Source organism: Bufo gargarizans, chromosome 2 (genome assembly GCF_014858855.1).
Source record: "Bufo gargarizans isolate SCDJY-AF-19 chromosome 2, ASM1485885v1, whole genome shotgun sequence".
NCBI classification, from domain to species: domain Eukaryota; kingdom Metazoa; phylum Chordata; class Amphibia; order Anura; family Bufonidae; genus Bufo; species Bufo gargarizans.
Genome location: NC_058081.1, coordinates 105,439,260 through 105,456,915, shown reverse-complemented (window position 1 = coordinate 105,456,915; position 17,656 = coordinate 105,439,260). Strand labels below are relative to the sequence as shown.

At 42.3% G+C, this 17,656-nt stretch overlaps 1 protein-coding gene across 2 annotated transcripts in view; it reads left to right on the top strand.

Moving 5' to 3' along the window:
- The window catches only part of MAP2K5 (mitogen-activated protein kinase kinase 5), a 167,012-nt gene that overhangs the window by 27,870 nt on the left and 121,486 nt on the right, over positions 1-17,656 (top strand). For both annotated transcript variants that reach the window (XR_006387787.1, XM_044279370.1), the window contains exons 5-6: positions 3,882-3,922; positions 6,185-6,252. Coding sequence is in view for 1 of the 2 variants with exons in the window: in XM_044279370.1 (XP_044135305.1) it covers positions 3,882-3,922; positions 6,185-6,252 (109 nt within the window). In the remaining variant the exon portion in view is untranslated. The remainder of the gene's footprint in view (positions 1-3,881; positions 3,923-6,184; positions 6,253-17,656) is intronic.

Sequence of the window (17,656 nt, the reverse complement as noted above, 5' to 3'; positions counted from 1 at the left end):
GCGAAGCTGCGGATCTAGCGCAGATTTTACTCTATGAATCGAAAAGGGTGAAAACTGCAATGAAAATGGCAGCATTAAAGGGGTTCGCTGAACCTACGGAGGGAAGCCGCTTACCCGCTCCCCGCCGCTGGGTTTCTCATCCTTCAGTTCCCCGTGTCAGCATTCAGTTTGATGGGGATGATGTGTGCCGCTGCAGCCAGTGACAGCAATGGCGTGTCCTCCTTACGCCACATCAGTGGGTCACATCCCTGATACATGGGGGACATGTCACTGCTCTCACTAGGGGAACGGAGCACGTCAATGGCAGCAGTGAACCTAAAGAGCAATAACCTAGTGGAAGAGAGCAGGTAGGTCAGCTTCTCTCCACCAGACGTGGGTGGGGATCAGGCTGAAAGGCCATTGAAGGTGAACAAGCCCTTTAAAGGGGTTATGCAGCCTAGGGGCCGACTACCCCAGTGGTTATAACTCGCAGTCCAAAAAAAATAAACTTGTCTTCGGTCCCACCGGACCAAAAGTGACTTTGTCCCCTGACCGCTGTGGCCAATCGCTGGCCATTCTAGCATGTGATGACTTAAGTCGGTGATTGGCCGGAGTGGTCACTGGACCAAGCTACTTCCGGTCGGCTGGAATGACAGGACTGTGGACAGATGTTGTGTTTTTTTATTTTATTTTTTCCTTCATTGGCCACAGGTTACGACCACTGGGATTGTTAGCTCCTAAGTCAGCCAGCCTCTTTAATTTATATGGTAAGGATTTAAAATCCACACCATGGATGTATTTCTGTTGCACATGGATGAAATTTGGTAAAATCTCATTGACTTTGTTGCTAATATTGTATGATGCAGATTTTTTTGCATGGAAATCTGAAGCATATGCACTATGTGCAAACATACCCTAAGTTGTCCTCTTCTGTCGGGTTGCTTAAAGAGAACCGGTCACCATAAAAATGCAAAAGTAGCTACAGGCAGCATGTTATAGAGCAGGAGAAGCTGAGCAGATTGATATATAGTTTTGTGGGAAAAGATTCTGTAAAACTTGTCATTTATAAACTTAAATTCCTGCCCATTCTGGGCTTTGAAGTCCAGGGGGCGGAGCTATAAGTGATTGACAGCCTGTCCTCTATGACTGTGTATACAGAGATAGCTGTCAATCACTGATGGCTCCGCCTCCTGGACTTAAAGCCCAGAATGAGCAGGAATATAAATGAATAAATTACAAGTTTTACTGAATCTTTTACCAAAACACTATATATAACATGCAGCTCAGACATCATGTGCAATGTGACAGGTTCCCTTTAATGTTCTGTTGAGTTGTTGCTCAGTTATAATACCTTGGTGGTTGCCACGAAGGAGGTCGTGAAAGGGGTTGTTGTCCAGCTTTTCTGGTCTCCTAAGTAGGATATATACCTAGTTATAGACAGATACTCTGATTTAGTATCACGGCAGCCGTAGGGTTCCTGCAAGGGTTTTCCAGTTTTCCCCTTGTTGGGTAATTTTTTTTCTTTAGGAAGAAAATGTCTTAAAGGGTTATCTGATCTTGAAATTCCATTTAAGATACCGTGTTAGAGAGTCCTCTGTTAATGGAGGATGTGCCTCGTTAATGGCCCCTCATCTATCAGGTGGAGGGCAACGTGCGCCTAACTCTAGAGAGCCCTGTGCACTGTATGTCTGTGTGCATTCTGTAATACTTTGTTTCCCCTGAGGTGGCGCTGTGAGAGAATTGAATGCTATCTCGCAGCTTCTCTTACAGATCACAACTGACCATGGGGGCGGGTGGGGGTGTTAGTCTGTGATCTGCTTATCCTTGGCGGTTCACCTAGCAAAATTGATGGTTGAAACTGGATAACTCATTTAAAGGCGTATTCTGTTAGTGTAACATTATCCTCTATCCACAGAATAGTGGGAAACTATTAGATCAGTGGGGGTCCTACCACCGGTAACCACGCGAACAGAGACCCCATACCCGTGGAGCTCTCCGAAATGAATATAGTTTCTGTCCGGGCATGTGCGCAGCCTCTCCATTTCTATGGGCTTCCCCGAGTACGTTGCTCGACAAACTCTGAAACTCCCTTAGAAATGAATGGAGCTGCTGCGCACACGCCCAACCAGCCGCTCAGTTCATTTGGGGGGAGGGCTCCTCGAGGTACAGGGTCCCCGTTCTCATGATTTGATGGGGGTCCGGGCAGTTGATGAGGGTTATCCCCTATCCTGTGGATAGAATAACTTTCTAGAACCAAAATATCCCTTTAAGACTCTGAAACCAACATCGTATTGCAGCTAAATGTTCTCCAAATTGGTTGTGCCTTTTACAGTGTGTGAAAAATGGAAATATGTAAAGGTTTTGTTAAAGCCTCGGTATCTTTATAGAAAAGATGTAGTATCTAGACTTTATGATCTGTCCCAAAGGGCATAAAAATCAATAGTATATACGGTATTCTTTCTTTGTGTTATTACCAAGAGGCTCATAGACTGGAGCTGGTCGGCTTCCAGCAAACATCTGAGCTAAGCCGGCCAGCAGTGCAGGAAATTCTGTGCTATGGTGTGTTATTTTAGGAATTAAAGGGGGGGGAATTAACCCTTACAGATCAGGGTTTAGGTAGAAACGTTGATGGAGAAAGTCCATTTTAAAGGTCCTTTTCTTCTGGGAACCATGGCCAGTCTTAAAGGGGTTGTCCAACTTATATCAAATATGTTAAAATAAAAAGATTGTATACTCGCCACCTAATCTCTCGCCAACTGTGTTTACATAGCTGCAGCAGTGACATATATCCGTGTGACTGCTGCAGCCAATTGCTGGTCTTTCTCACGCTGTATACCGCTGCATCAGTCACATGGGGTATATATAGCACCATATTGCATTGTAAAGTTTTTCGGATAAGTACATTTATAGATCCAGCATGTGTACATTTATGTAAACAAGTACAAATCCAATTTGGGTGCATTAATAAACAATCTTGAACATACTAGAATGAAGAACCTCCCCCCCAAAGCTTTAGGGAACTTTTGAAATAAGTCGGACAACCCCTTTAAGAATAAAGGGAGCACACAAGTGTTACAAATTCCATTTAGCTATTTCTAAGTTAAATCTGTTTCCAGGAAAGTTGGGTGATCACCAGCATGACTGCCATTAGCTCCCTTAGTGGCCCAGCTTTTCCAGCCTCTTTCGGACGGACATCAGAAGGCTCATATTTACTGGGGATTATTGTTTGACCTGGAAATGCTTTGTTGGCTTGAGCCTACCTATTTAGGTTTAATCCAAGATTTCGTATCGAGGTGGAGATATTCACCGAGCAGTTTCTGTCTAGGGAAGGGGGGGGGGGGGTCACTATTATTTATAACTGCATGAGACCCGCGTGTCACAATTCCAATATGTCTGCAATATGCCGGGCTCCTGTCCGCGGCCTGAAACGCGCCCAGGCTGGCCCTTTCCAAGATAGATCTTAGGAGCATTTAATAAGACGACCTGTGCTGACAGGCAGCACGTGGAGAGCATCCTGGATATTAATATGAATAGTCCTATTGCAAGGAATTCCCAGTATCACAGCACCTGCTCCAGAATGTGGAATTAAGGGCAGCGTACAATCGGTTTTAGCTTACTCCGTGTGTGTGTGTGTGTGTGTGTTTTTTTTATTATGTGTTTTAAGCAGAAATTAGAATTTAGATGAGACGGTGCCAGGAGGGTGTGTGGTTTCACAGAAAGGATCCAGTCTTCTGGGACTTCTCTCTCTGCTCTGAGAGCCTCTCTTCAATCATTCCTCGCTGCTAATTTTGGTGTCACTCTCATTTCTTTTTAAACGATTCATTTCAAAGGAAGAAGGGGGGGAGGGGGGGGATTGTAAATGGCCCCGATGTGATCTACAATTTAGTCTATTACTGTTGCAGCCTGCAAGCCTCCCGGGAAGCGGAACATACATGGCCTCAAGGTAGGAATTTCAATAATTGTTTCAGTAAAGTTGGATGGATTTGAAATGCTGTGTTCCACTTATTGAAACGTCAAAAAAAAAAAAAAAAGATCTGTACCTTCAACATTGCTGACAAGCAGGACTTACATCGACTAGCAGGAACTGTGGCTGACAGTACAGGACGGATCGGAACCTTGCGCCGCGTGGTTTCACGTAGCATTAACCCCTTGGCTGTCTGCTCAAATTCCTTGCATATGTAAAAGCACTACAAGAAGAGGTTGTGGAAATCGAAGCACAAATATTCTGCAGGTTTTCATGATAAATCAAACTCATGGTGGCGCTATTTTATAAAGATAATGTATTAAAAATAAAAAAGATTTACAATGTCTATATGAGCTTTATATGTTATATGCTGTGTTTTTTTCCCCTATAGTGTCATTTCTCTTTTACCAGTACAGTAGATCTGATTAATATTCTCAAAAGGCTTAATAAACAATTCGCCTGGACATGTTAGCATTCACATCTGTAGGCTTCGTTCACACAGTGTTCTCTTCTGGCACTTTAAAATGCATGAAAAAAAAAGCAATTTTTTTTAATATGTAGGAAGCACTTTTTTAGAGCAGTTTTTAGTCTCATTTTTAATGTTGGCTTCCTTCAGACAGGTTTTTTTTTTAATGCATTTTTGTTTCTAAAAACCACCATTAAGGTTGTTTTTGTTTTTACAAGCATTGTTTATACACATATTTTTATGTGCTTTTTTTTATGGGAGACAAAAAAAACATGATTTGCTTAAAAAAAAAAAAAAAAAAAAACATGCACCAAAAAGTTAGTGTTTGCAGAGCTTTTTATATTTCCCTGTTGAGTTTATGTTTCATCAGTTTTTTATATGGTAATTTGGTATAGAAACAAACATGAAAACCTGAAACGCAGGATCACGCAGAATCCAAAACTGTAAGCAAACAGTGAAGAGGATTTCCTGATGAGTTTAAACGAACATCTCTGCAGTGGTCACAGCATTTATTTCCCAAAAAAAAAAAGTGTAAAAACACCCAAAAAAAACATACTGCAAAAAACTGCTATGTGTTTCTTAAGAGTTATATGGGAGGAAAGAGATGCAAATGAGCTCTTAACCATATCTGCCTCTAATGCCACCAGATGTAAGGCAGCTATCCTATAAGTCAATGTTCTACCTTTATGGCCCCTTCACACACAATTTAGCTCTGACCTTTTTTTGGACACCAAAAAAAAAAAAAAGCCATAAAAACTTGCAATTTTGTCTTAACGTGTGGTTTGTATGGCATATCTCAGCAGTGTTTTTCTAAACTGTGTGAGATGTCAAAATGCCAGAAAAAACACCAAAAGCTTCAACATGATACATTAGAAAAAAAATATATACTAATTAACAAAAACCCCAGTAGCAAAAAAAATAAAATATAGGCTTGTGTATTCTGCATTTTAGATTTCCCATAAACTTTCAGCTAGGTGAACTGTTTTTTTTTTTTTTTTTTTTTTACTACTACAACCACAAAGGTGCACAAAAACACTATTAAAAACCTATGTGTGAACCCACCTCACCTAGGTCAGTTTGTGTTTTTCCTTTAGATAAGCCAGTGTGACAAATGTCAGGATAAAAAGCGATACTTTGAGCATGCTGCATTTTGCAAAATAAAAGATAAAACACACCACTGGTAAAAAGAGCCACCAAAACGTGTGTTTTCTACTGCACTTGAAAGTTACATCTGGCCACAAAAATAAGCCTTCAAAAACGCCTAAAATGTGAAATGTTATATTTTTGTTTTATTTTACCTTTTCCTGGGAGATCAGCGAGATTTTCCCCATCCCCAGTGGCAGAAGGATCCAGACAATCCCTAGAAAACGATCCCTATGTGGGATTTCACGTCCCTGTGTTCTGAAGCAGACATTTTCAGGTATCCTGCAGAGCCCGGCAAGCATTGCAAATTTTTAATCACAGTTTGATTCATTTTTGAAATCACCAAGGCTTATTGTTGCGGGGAGAACAATATATTAAATGCTGTTTTATTAATGTAAGCAAGCATTAACAGTAATAACATTAATTTGCAAATTATGTTATTGTGTTGTGTAAATTTCGAGGGTTTCTCTAGCCGTCATATGGGCAAATATATTAAATTGAGGTGGTGCAGCCCTTGAAGCACATGGTGTGTTTTCATCATGCCAGTAGCTCTGATGAACCAATTTTCTTCATACAATAAGCTATTGTCGAACATGAAGACGAAAGGAACCCATTATTATCCCTAATTGCAGGTGAACACCCGGACGGGATCATCCAGCAACTGCAGCCCCTCAGTGTCGGACAGTTTACCCAGCAATAGGTGAGTGCCTTCTTGCACATAGCTGTTCGGTGTCAGTCAGGCCCACCTATAAAAGCATTACCCCAGGGCTGTGTTCAGGAAAATGCAGTAAGCGCGGTGTGTTTCTCTAAACTGTCTAGGAGCAACTTAACGGCTGAGGCAGTGAATGGAAAATAATGGAAGTAATCCACGGATGGCTAATAAGGGGACTGAAGCACGACCTATTACATGTGTACATTTATCAGGGTCCTAACCCTATATTACTCACGGCTCAGGAGATTTGTCATACAACTATTAGGTCAACAGACTAACTAAAACATTTAAAGGGGATGTCCATATTGTCTGTAGGTATTATTTAAAGCAACAAAGCTGGGGAAAGGCTTGTCATTTAGGTCCAAAAACTTTTAGAAAAATCCTGTGCTTCTAATAAAAGTGTTCATTTATTTCTAGTTGTCAAGGTATATTATACCGGACGCCACCTTTCACAGACTCCTTGACTAGGCCTATACGCTCTTCGCTGTTGGTTGATACAGAGGGCTATCCTCAGACTATACAAAATCAGATACAGTACTCTATTCTGTGGGACCCCACCCAGGTATTTCTGCCAGTGGAGCTTGGCAGTCAGGTCTTGTAGTCCTTTATCCAGTGAGTTGTGGTTCGATGTTACAGCATGGCTCCACATACACAAGTTACCCCCCACACATTTACAGGTGAATAAAAAAACAAAACTTTTCCAGGGCAAACACACCCTATATTTCCTTTGCCCAATCAGATGGTTAAACGATAATGTTATCGGATGAGTTTTGCTCTCTAGCCAGTCCATTTGGTGACCAGAGTAGCAGTCTTTTCAAATAAAGGCAAGATGGAGCCCAACAATCCCATAATCCTCCACTCTTCTTGGCCAACACTCTGTAATTTGGCCACTAACTCTTTGAAACACTGAGCATGAATATAAGAAACACAAAAATATATGTTTGTCACGATAGTCATTATAAGAACATTTTCCAATAAAATGTAGGAAAGCATGGTCCTGTGCATCGGAGGGCCCATGTTACAACAACTTGTGGTGGCCGCTATGTCTCTGCTCCTCTGCCCCCAGAGTAGTTCTGTCCATCCATGCACGCTGCAGCCTGCGTCTTCCTGGTTAGGCTCTTCTCTCTGCCCATAGGGTCTACAAGCATGCTCCCTCTGGCTCTTTTTTTATTAACAAGTTTTCAATATACAGAAAAAAAACATAAAGAAGATAAGGGGATGAGTACATGCAATCCCATTGGACAATCAGAAAGATATCAAGACATTTTTCCAATTGACATCCAATTTTCAATAATGAAAGCACACAATACAGAAATATACCCTTTCAAATGTAACACAGAATGTTATTGAAAAAACCCACCCCCCCACCCAGCGATGAGACGGGTACCATACCACTTACATAGGTATAATGTATCAGGGCACTGAGGAAGATATAGCCAACACCCTAAGTATGAGCTTAACCCCTGCCCTTTCAATGATGACCTATTCTCTCAACTCCCCCACTCCAGGCCACCCACCATAATTATCCTTCCCAGTCCCGGTCTCGTATATGCATACTCCAAAACCGTACGTATCTCTGAAACCACTCCTCCTAACACAGCCCAGATAGTCATACGCCATGTTGTGTCGCAGTGGTCCTATAAGATACCCACTTGTCCCAGATTTTGGTAATCTTGACCAAACACTGCCTTTTAATATATACTCCTTTTTCCAGGCGAAGGATCTCGTCCATTCCGTTCAAGAATTCCACCCTGGAGGGGGGCTGGGGTCTAAGCCAGTATTTAGCAATTAACTTCCTGGCCTGTAAGAGCAGACGCTGCCCCCACAGGCGCGAGCTACAGTTTGTAATGTCCAACATTCCCAATACACATGTCCTCGGACCACAATGTGATGCCTCTTTAATACAAGTTAACACGTCTGTCCAGAAATTCCGACGCTCCATACGCTCCCAGAACATGTGCATCAGGGATGCAGGACTCTCCCCAAATCTGGGGCAGGATGCATCGTTCCTAACCCCGATCTTAAATGGAAAAGATGAGTCCGGTATACACAATGAACGAGAAGTATTTGGGACATGCGCTGGCCCTCGCGGACTGATAACTGAGGTGTTAGTGCCAGTACTGCTTTCCATAGAACCAACCTCCCCCTCCCATTTTTGTTTGACCACCAAGGGGTCATGCTTCACAGATTTCACGAACAGGTTCCTGTATATGGATGATATTAATCCACTTGTGGAGCCGCATGTGAGAATCTGTTGTAACAATGAGACTACTGTACATGTAAGCGACACAGACCTTGCCTGAGCTTGGAATGCATTTCTCAATAGCAAAAGATGATTAAAGGCCGTATGAGGAAGAGCGAACTCAGTTCCTGAATTGTTCAAATGATTTCAACACACCCTTTGCAGCTGATACAAGAACACCACACCCTTCCATTCCCAAGGGGAGAACCCCTCTAGACGAAACATTTCGGGCAACTGAGGATTCCTCCATAGAGGGGTGACCCGAGTGAAGCCCTGTATAGACAGCGAGTCACGACACTTATGCCAAACCATATACATCAAATTAAGTGTAGGATATCCCGCCAACTGGTCAGAGAGACCACTATGCTCTAGTAGGGCTATAGGGGATTCATTTTCTATAATGTGGGCCATCAGCCACGCAGATGCGTTGTCCCCAGGAGTCCTCCCCCAACCCCATGGATTAGGAATAGAGACCCCCCTGCATCTTTCCCTCTTTGTAAAGTATCCAACTGGATCCTGGCCCGTTTTTTGCACCAGATTAAGATTCTAAACAACCTTTGTATTCTAATCAAAATCTGTTGTGGGATCCAAACGGGAGTTATGTAGGACATACATACTTTCCGGCATAAGTATAATTTTAAGGAGATTACTTCTACCTATTTCAGACATTCGTAGTTTGCACCACGCATTGATTTTTTCAAACCTACTGTTCAGGAGTGGATCTTTTTTTTTTCACATAGTGCCCAATATTTGATGAAGCCACGATTCCCAAATACTTGAAGTTGTGAGCAACCTGCAGCTGAGTGGACAGGAGGGAGACAACAACGGGGACCGGGTCCAGTGGGAACAGTTTATACGAAGCCCAGAGCGGTCTCCAAAGTCTTGTAAAAGAGACATTATGAGGACCAACGACCCTTCCACATCTCCCACGTATATGAGCATGTCGTCCGCATATAGGGAAACACATTCCTCTCTGGCTCTCATAGGGAACCCAACAATTCTATTGGATGAACAAAGTCGGCATGCAAGTGGCTAAATTGCAGTGGCGAATAGAAGAGGTGATAGCGGGCATCCCTGACGCATACCCCTACCCAACTCAAAGACCTCGGATGTACCACCATTAGCTCTGATCCTAGACTTGGGGCCGCAATGTAACAGTTGAACCAAAGAGATCAAGGTATTCCCAAATCCCATAACGCTTAAAGGGAACCTGTCACCGGGATTTTGTGTATAGAGCTGAGGACATGGGTTGCTAGATCACTGCTAGCACATCCGCAATACCCAGTCCCCATAGCTCTGTGTGCTTTTATTGTGTAAAAAAAAACGATTTGATACATATGCAAATTTACATGAGATGAGTCCTGTCCCTGACTCATCTCACATACAGGACTCATCTCAGGTTAGTTTGCATATGGATCAAATCAGTTTTTTTACACAATAAAAGCACACAGAGCTATGGGGACTGTATATTGCGGATGTGCTAGCGGCCATCTAGCAACCCATGTCCTCAGCTCTATACACAAAATCCCGGTGACAGGTTCCCTTTAATACATCCCATAGGTAGTGCCACTCAGCACTATCGAAGGCTTTGGCAGCATATCAAGGAATAATATGGCCTGACGTCCTGACCGCCTCTGAATGTTAAGAAATAACCATCTAAGGCTTTCCTGGCCGTGCTGCGGCCCCAAAATTGCGGGCCACAATGCACGAACACTGACCGTGGGGCAGCCACAGCGGATCGCGGACCCATTCACTTTAATAGTAGGCCACACTCTCCGCCGAGAGCCGTGAGGTAGATATCCCAGTGAGGTAGTTTGCAATATTTTGGCTGGCGCACCCACCCTATTCTTTTCCAGCCAATCATCTTGTACTACCTATGACACCTTACCTTGTGGGAAAGTGTCTAAGCAATAGGCTCTAGCCCGCTGTGTCCTGCAAAGGTGTGCTGTTCTACGTTTATGTGTCTGTGTACTGACTTGTTTCTGTTTCCCGGATGTGACCCTTTGCTGTCTGACCTGACCTTTGCCAGATCTCCATTCTGACCCTGAGCTGTCCGCCCTGACCTTGGACTGTTTATCGGATCAAACGAACTGTGCCTGCTCTAACCTCAACCTGTCCCTGGCTATGGTTTTGCTTGATCCCTCAGTCCTCTGCATCTGTGTCTCTTGATCCCTGCGGGTCAGCTGTCACTTGTATACAAACTACTCTAGGAAGTAGTGGCCTGATGGTTTCCCTGCAGCAAAGTCCAGATCCAGGTACAACAGTGAACACCAGAGGAAGCACTTAGATAATGTCCCAAACCAAATTTGTTCAAGTGACACAGTGGGGCCGCATCCTCTTCGCAACAATTAGCTTGTCACAGATTCCATAATAAAAGCCGAAACATACTGTTATATTTCTTAGTAAAATGAGGGACATCTTAACAGAAACCCAATGGACCCCATTATAGTCAATGGGATCTGTCAGGCTCTGTTGGTGTTCATGTGGTGGCTCCAACACTGCTGTGTTCTTCTGTTTTTATAATAGAACATGAAAAAGGAAATACGAGCACAACTGTGAATTTAGATTTACGCTTTTCAAACCGTGAGGGTATTAAACAAAGCATAAACCACTGTTACATGCATATGCAAGTCACTGTAAAAGAGCCCAGTAAAAGTAGTATGTTCTGGGACTGATCTGTTTTATGAATGGTAACTTGCCACTGTATGGTACTTATCATATTTAGGATGTCCTGTTTGCAAATAAAAAATTGGAATAACTGATTATGTCTCTGGAATTAAGGGGAAAAAAACACTTAAAACCGTCTGGTGCCATAAAGTATTTTGTTGTAAATCGTGGATGAGATTATAGCAGTTTTTGTATCTTTGCTACAGAAAAAGCTGAGGCAACAATGTGAATCACGTGTTAAATAGAGAATCCTTTTGGATTTTGCAGCTGGGCATCAGATACCTGGAATGTTTGAAGACACTCCATTTTATTACGGCGTATGTTGATAGTGTCCCTACGGGGTGCCTCGTATCTTATTAATGCTCTTTCGAGACTGAATATCATCTGATTCTTTGTTTTATTATAATGAAGGCAGATAGGTCCTCTGAATTTTAAATTGCGCATACTCATACATGTGATAATGGTTTATCGTAAGAACCCTATGCTTTGAAATGTCTAACTGCACAGGACTATGCTTTTCTAGATGTTATTACAAGCACTGGAATTTCTACAGGTTTTAGAAACTCTTGATTCCTGTAAGCCGGCAGGTTCTGTGCATTTGTGCATAAAGACAAGGTTAGGAATATTTATTATGAGGCACATTTGTTAAAACTGGCGTATGAAGAGGTGCCGAAACCAGCGTAGAAAATTGTAAATGAGACAGGCCTGCCAGCCCTTCCCCGCCTACGCCACAACCACTTTTTTAGCCATGGCGTGATTAGGGAAAAGTCGCATATTGTGGTGCCGCAATCTGCACCTGAAATACGCCTAATATAGGCGTATTTCAGCTTAGTAAATGACCCCCTTTGTTTCTGTTTGGTATATCCCACAGGTCGTCTAGGCGCAATTATTTATTATTTCAAGGACAGTTTAACTGTAAACACATTCAGGCTTTTTTTTTATTTTATTAACCACCTAACTGTTCTGCCAGAGCTGGAAGTGGAAGGGAGAAGTCTGCTTTAGCTGCTAATATCTCCTGATTGGTAGCAGAAGCATGGGCCTGGTCTTGTTTGAAAGCTGGCATTCCATACCAGACCAAAAGGACAGCATTAGCCCAAGATAAGCAGGAGATATCACTGTTAGAAATTGAGCCGGGAATAATCGCAAGTAAAACCTGCTTTTACTTTCACTTTCAGCTGCATTCACTACATCCAGATTTCGAACAGTGATATTTTCCCATGTACTGAAGATATCCCAGCAGCTTTCAAACAATACAAAGCCCATATCTCTAGCTGGTACCAAACCAGAGATATGAGCAGATAAAGCAGCCTAGAGCAGGCATCCTCAAACTGCGGCCCTCCAGCTGTTGCAAAACTACAACTCCCAGCATGCCCAAACAGCCTACAGGTATCAGCCTACAGCAGGGCATTGTGGGAGTTGTAGTTTTACAACAGCTGGAGGGCCGCAGTTTGAGGATGCCTGGTCTAGAGGAAAATGACAGAGCAGCTGCAGAGCTGACAGGCTGCAGGAGGAAAGGAAAATAGTAAAAACATATAGAAATGTGACATTATCATCATTGTGGTGATCCACATAATAAAATTATGTTCTTTTTAGCACACCATGAACGCCGTAAATAAATTCCACAAAATAATGTTAAAATTGCTGTTTTTTTTTTTTATCTTTCCCCGTATAAATAAAATAATAAAAGTTATTTGATACACTATATAGACCCCAAAATGGTTCCTAAAAAACCTACGACTAATTCAGCAAAATAAAAAAAAGAATTTAGAAGAAAAAATTAAAAAGTCATGACTGCCGGAACACAAAGGGGGAAAATATTATTGGTCCTTAAGGCTAAAATGAATTGTCACTAAGGGGTTAAAAATGCAATAGTGTCCCATGAATTGTGCGCCAACAAGATTTACTGCAGACACACTTTTAAAATCAACAATAAAAAAGTGAAATTTTTGGGAGTTTTTATTTTAATGTGACTGTTAGGAGGCTAAAGGGATTGTTACAGTGTGGACAAATTGTTGGCAAAGATTTAAAAGAAGCAATACCCTATTCACTGATTTCCCCCCTACCATTTTGACGCTGACCATGTCCCCGATGATCTCTAGTTCCCAGTCTCATATCAACAAACGGAATTCCTGCTCAGCCAATCAATGGCCACGGCGGTGACCGACCTCCAGCCAGTGATTGAGAGAGCAGCCGTTTCCTGCCTGAGATAGCACCAGGAAAATAGGGAACAGTGGTGAATCAGTAACCATTAAAATGGAGGTGACAGGGGATCAGTGAATATTGCTTTTTTTTTTTTTTTTGCAAACATTTTTGTTTTCTATCTGGACAATCCCTTTAAGTTTTAGAACTCTTAAGGCCTCTTTCACGCCGGCGTTGCGGGAAAATGTGCAGGTGCATTGCGGGAACACGCACGATTTTTCAGCGCGAGTGCAAAACATTGTAATGGGATCGGTGTTCTATAGATTGCTATTATTTTCCCTTATAACCATGTTATAAGGGAAAATAATGCATTCTGAATACAGAATGCATAGTACAATAGCGCTGGAGGGGTTAAAAATATTTTTTACTCTCCTTAATCCACTTGATTGCTCAGTCGGCATCTCCTTCAGACTTCATCTTAGCTCTGTGCAGCAACAGGACCTGTGGTGACGTCACTCCGGTCATCACATGATCCATCACCATGGTAAAAGATCATGTGATGACCGGAGTGACGTCACCACAGGTCCTGTTCCTGCACAGAAGACAGACAGAAGAGATGCCGGGCTGTGTGAGCAAGTGGATTAAAGGGCTTCTGTCACCCCACTAAAGTGATTTTTTTTTTGTTGGGCTAGTTACATTCCTTATAGCGCGATATATGAGAATATAATGTTGTTACTTACTTTCATGCGGCCGTTTCTTGAGAAAACGAAGTTTTATAATATGCAAATCCGGTCTCTACCAGCAAGTAGGGCGTCTACTTGCTGGTAGCTGCCGCAGAAAACCGCCCCCTCGTCGTGTTGATTGACAGGGCCAGCCGTGATCTCCTCCTCCGGCCGGCCCTGTCAGTATTTCAAAAATCGCGCGCCTCTATTCATTCGGCGCAGGCGCTCTGAGATGAGGAGACTCGTCTCCTCAGAACTCCCTCAGTGCGCCTGCGCCGATGACGTCTTCTCTTTCGGTGATGTCATCGGCGGAGGCACACTGAGGGAGTTCTAAAGAGACGAGCCTCCTCATCTCAGAGCGCCTGCGCCGAATGAACAGAGGCGCGCGATTTTTGAAATACTGACAGGGCCGGCCGGAGGAGGAGATCACGGCTGGCCCTGTCAATCAACACGGCGAGGGGGCGGTTTTTTGCGGCGGCTACCAGCAAGTGGACTCCCTACTTGCTGGTAGAGACCGGATTTGCATATAATAAAACTTTGTTTTCTTAAGAAACGGCCGCATGAAAGTAACACCATTATATTCTCATATATCGCACTATAACGAATGTAACTAGCAAAAAAAAAAAAAAACACTTTAGTGGGGTGACAGAAGCCCTTTAAGGTGAGTTAAATTTTTTTTTATTTTTTTTTAACCCCTCCAGCGCTGATTTACTATGCATTCTGTATTCAGAATGCTAATATTTTCCCTTATAACCATGTTATAAGGGAAAATAATAATGATCCAGTCTCCTAGCAACCGCATGTGAAAATCGCACCGCATCCGCACTTGTTTGCGGATGCTTGCGATTTTCACGCAACCCTATTCATTTCTATGGGGCCAGCGTTACATGAAAAACGCACAAAATAGAGCATGCTGCGATTTTCACGCAATGCATAAGTAATGCGTGAAAATCACTGCTCATGTGAACAGCCCCATAGAAATGAATTGGTCGGATTCAGTGCGGGTGCAATGCGTTCAACTAGCGCATCGCATCCGCGCGGAATACTTGCCCGTGTGAAAGGGGCCTTACAGTTAAGTAATGACTGACTGTAGTTCCTAAATTCTGTAGTCTTTATCAATTCATGTAAAGATGTGGTAAAGTTGTATGTGTGGCAGGTAACCTGATATGGAGAGGTTTTCTGGTCCTTTTTATGTTGATGGACTATCCTCAGGATAGGCCAACAATATCAGGTTGGTATCAGTCCAACACTCGGTATCTTTGCCGATCAGGTTTTTGGGACTAGCTTTGACTACACATCTCTGTCCATTGTGTAGACAGAGACTGCTTACTGCAGTGCTGCTCCCATTGAGATGAATAAGAGCAGCGAGGAGAGATGCTAGGCACATGCGCGCGGGACATGCACACTCAACTTTAGGTGGCAGAGCAGGAAGGAAGGAGAGCGCTCCTTCCTTCCAACTGTGTGATGCTGGCCAGCCACTGCCACCAATGAAAAGCCTGACAAAGGGGTTGTGAGGGAGGGATTGGTTAGGATGTCACTGTCCCACAGATGGAGTTGTTTCAGCTAGTATCGGAGGGAGGGAGCGAGCGGGAGAATGACCTTGGAGCGCAGTTTCTCTTCCTGTCATGTGCACCTTTTTTTTTTTTTTTTTTTTTTTTTTTTTTTTTTAAATTTTATTGGGAAAACTACAAAACATTTACAATAAAAAATTTATTACAGTCTCTCAATTCTTAGTAACCCAAGTGATTATATGTGCGTATATTCCACTCATCTTTTCAAAATATTTAGAAAACCCTCCCCTCCCTCCCAGTTTGTGGTGCGTCAAAGTAGGACCCTTATATATAAAACAACTTGATCTCAGCTAACCAGACCTCCAACCACCCCATATCCTGGTCCATTGATATTCATTTTCCCTCCGTCTGTATAAATTTTTTTCGTAGTTCATTACCTTATCAATTAAATTTATCCATGTGTTTTTGTTTGGAGTAGATCGGGCAAACCAGGTGCGGCTGATCAAAACTCTAGCCAACATCAATACTCTACTCAAAAGAATCTTTTGATACTTATGATTTTTTAATTTGGAGAGATCATTGAGAATAAATACTTGTGGTTCAAAAGGAATTCGAATTTTTAGTTTACACATAATGTAGTTATTGATACCGTTCCAGTAGTTTATAAGTTCTGGACAGGTCCATATCATATGGAGAAAGTCTGCTCCTACAGTGTCACATTTGGGACAGTTGGACGTGTCTCTTAACCCACATTTGTTCATCCACAATGGAGTAATATATAATCTGTGGCAGATATAAAATTGTATCAGGACATGGTTAAAGTTCTGGGATAGTGAAGATAGATTCCCAAAAATATTATCCCACCCTTCTATTTGTACATTCGGACAGTCCACCTCCCACGCTTTTTGTCCTGGAGAGTGTATGTCACTAAACCGTGCTTTAAGTAATAACTTATATATATTTGAAATTTTTATTCTGGAATGTGTACCTCCTACCCAATCATTCAGAAAGGATACATTATCTATATCCAACAGCCGCTTATCATCCAAGCTGGATAACACAGAACGCAATTGGAAATACCTAAACCATGAAAGATTTTTTAAATTTTGTATCATTTCTATATAGGATTTAATTTCTCTATCTTTAACTACCTGTGAGATATATAAAATTTTATTCTTCTGCCAAAATGTGTCAGCTGCAATTTCATCCAGCCTTTGTAAATACAAATTATGCCAAAGAGGCGTAAATGTAAGTGAACCCTTAACTTTCAACCATGTCCTAGTTGTAGCCCACACCTTAAGGAGTAGTTTTATAGTCTCTCTGTAGCCTTGCTCATAGCTCTTCAATAGGCCAGATTCCAACAAGGAAAAAATATTATTGTGGGCATGACTATTTACCAACTTCCCCAGTAGTGCGCTATGCTCTGATTCATAGCACCTCAATAGCTGGGCTGCAATAAAGTATCCCTTAAAGTAGGGGAGATTTAAACCCCCGCACTCCACTGATCTATACAAATACTCCAACTTAATTCGAACTCGCTTTCTTCCCCATATTAAATCATTAATTAGTCTCTCTATAAGTTTAAAATGTTTGTCTTGTATCCAAATAGGTGTATTCCTGAGCACATAGAGCAATTGTGGTAATATCACCATTTTGACTAGTGAAACTCGATCAGCTCTAGAAAGGGGAAGTTTCAGCCAGATCCCTATTTTAGCTCTGATCTTTACTATTATGGGGATCAAATTAAGTTCTACAAAATTTTCGACCCGAGGCGATATCGTCAAACCCAAATATTGAAAAGTATCAACAATATCCAACTGTGTAACAGGAATCTCTTTCTGTGGTAGGGGGTCTATTGGAAGCAGACTAGTCTTGGTCCAGTTTATAAGAAGACCAGAAACCTCACCAAATAATTTAACCATTTGAATAATCCTAGGGAGAGTGGTTTCCGTATGATCTATAAAAAACAGAACATCGTCTGCATATAGTGAGATACGATCTTGTGTTCCTAGCGTACCAAATCCTTTGATCTGATCGTCCTGCCTAATGGCCATCGCAAGGGGTTCGATATATATATCAAATAATAAGGGAGATAGTGGGCAACCCTGACG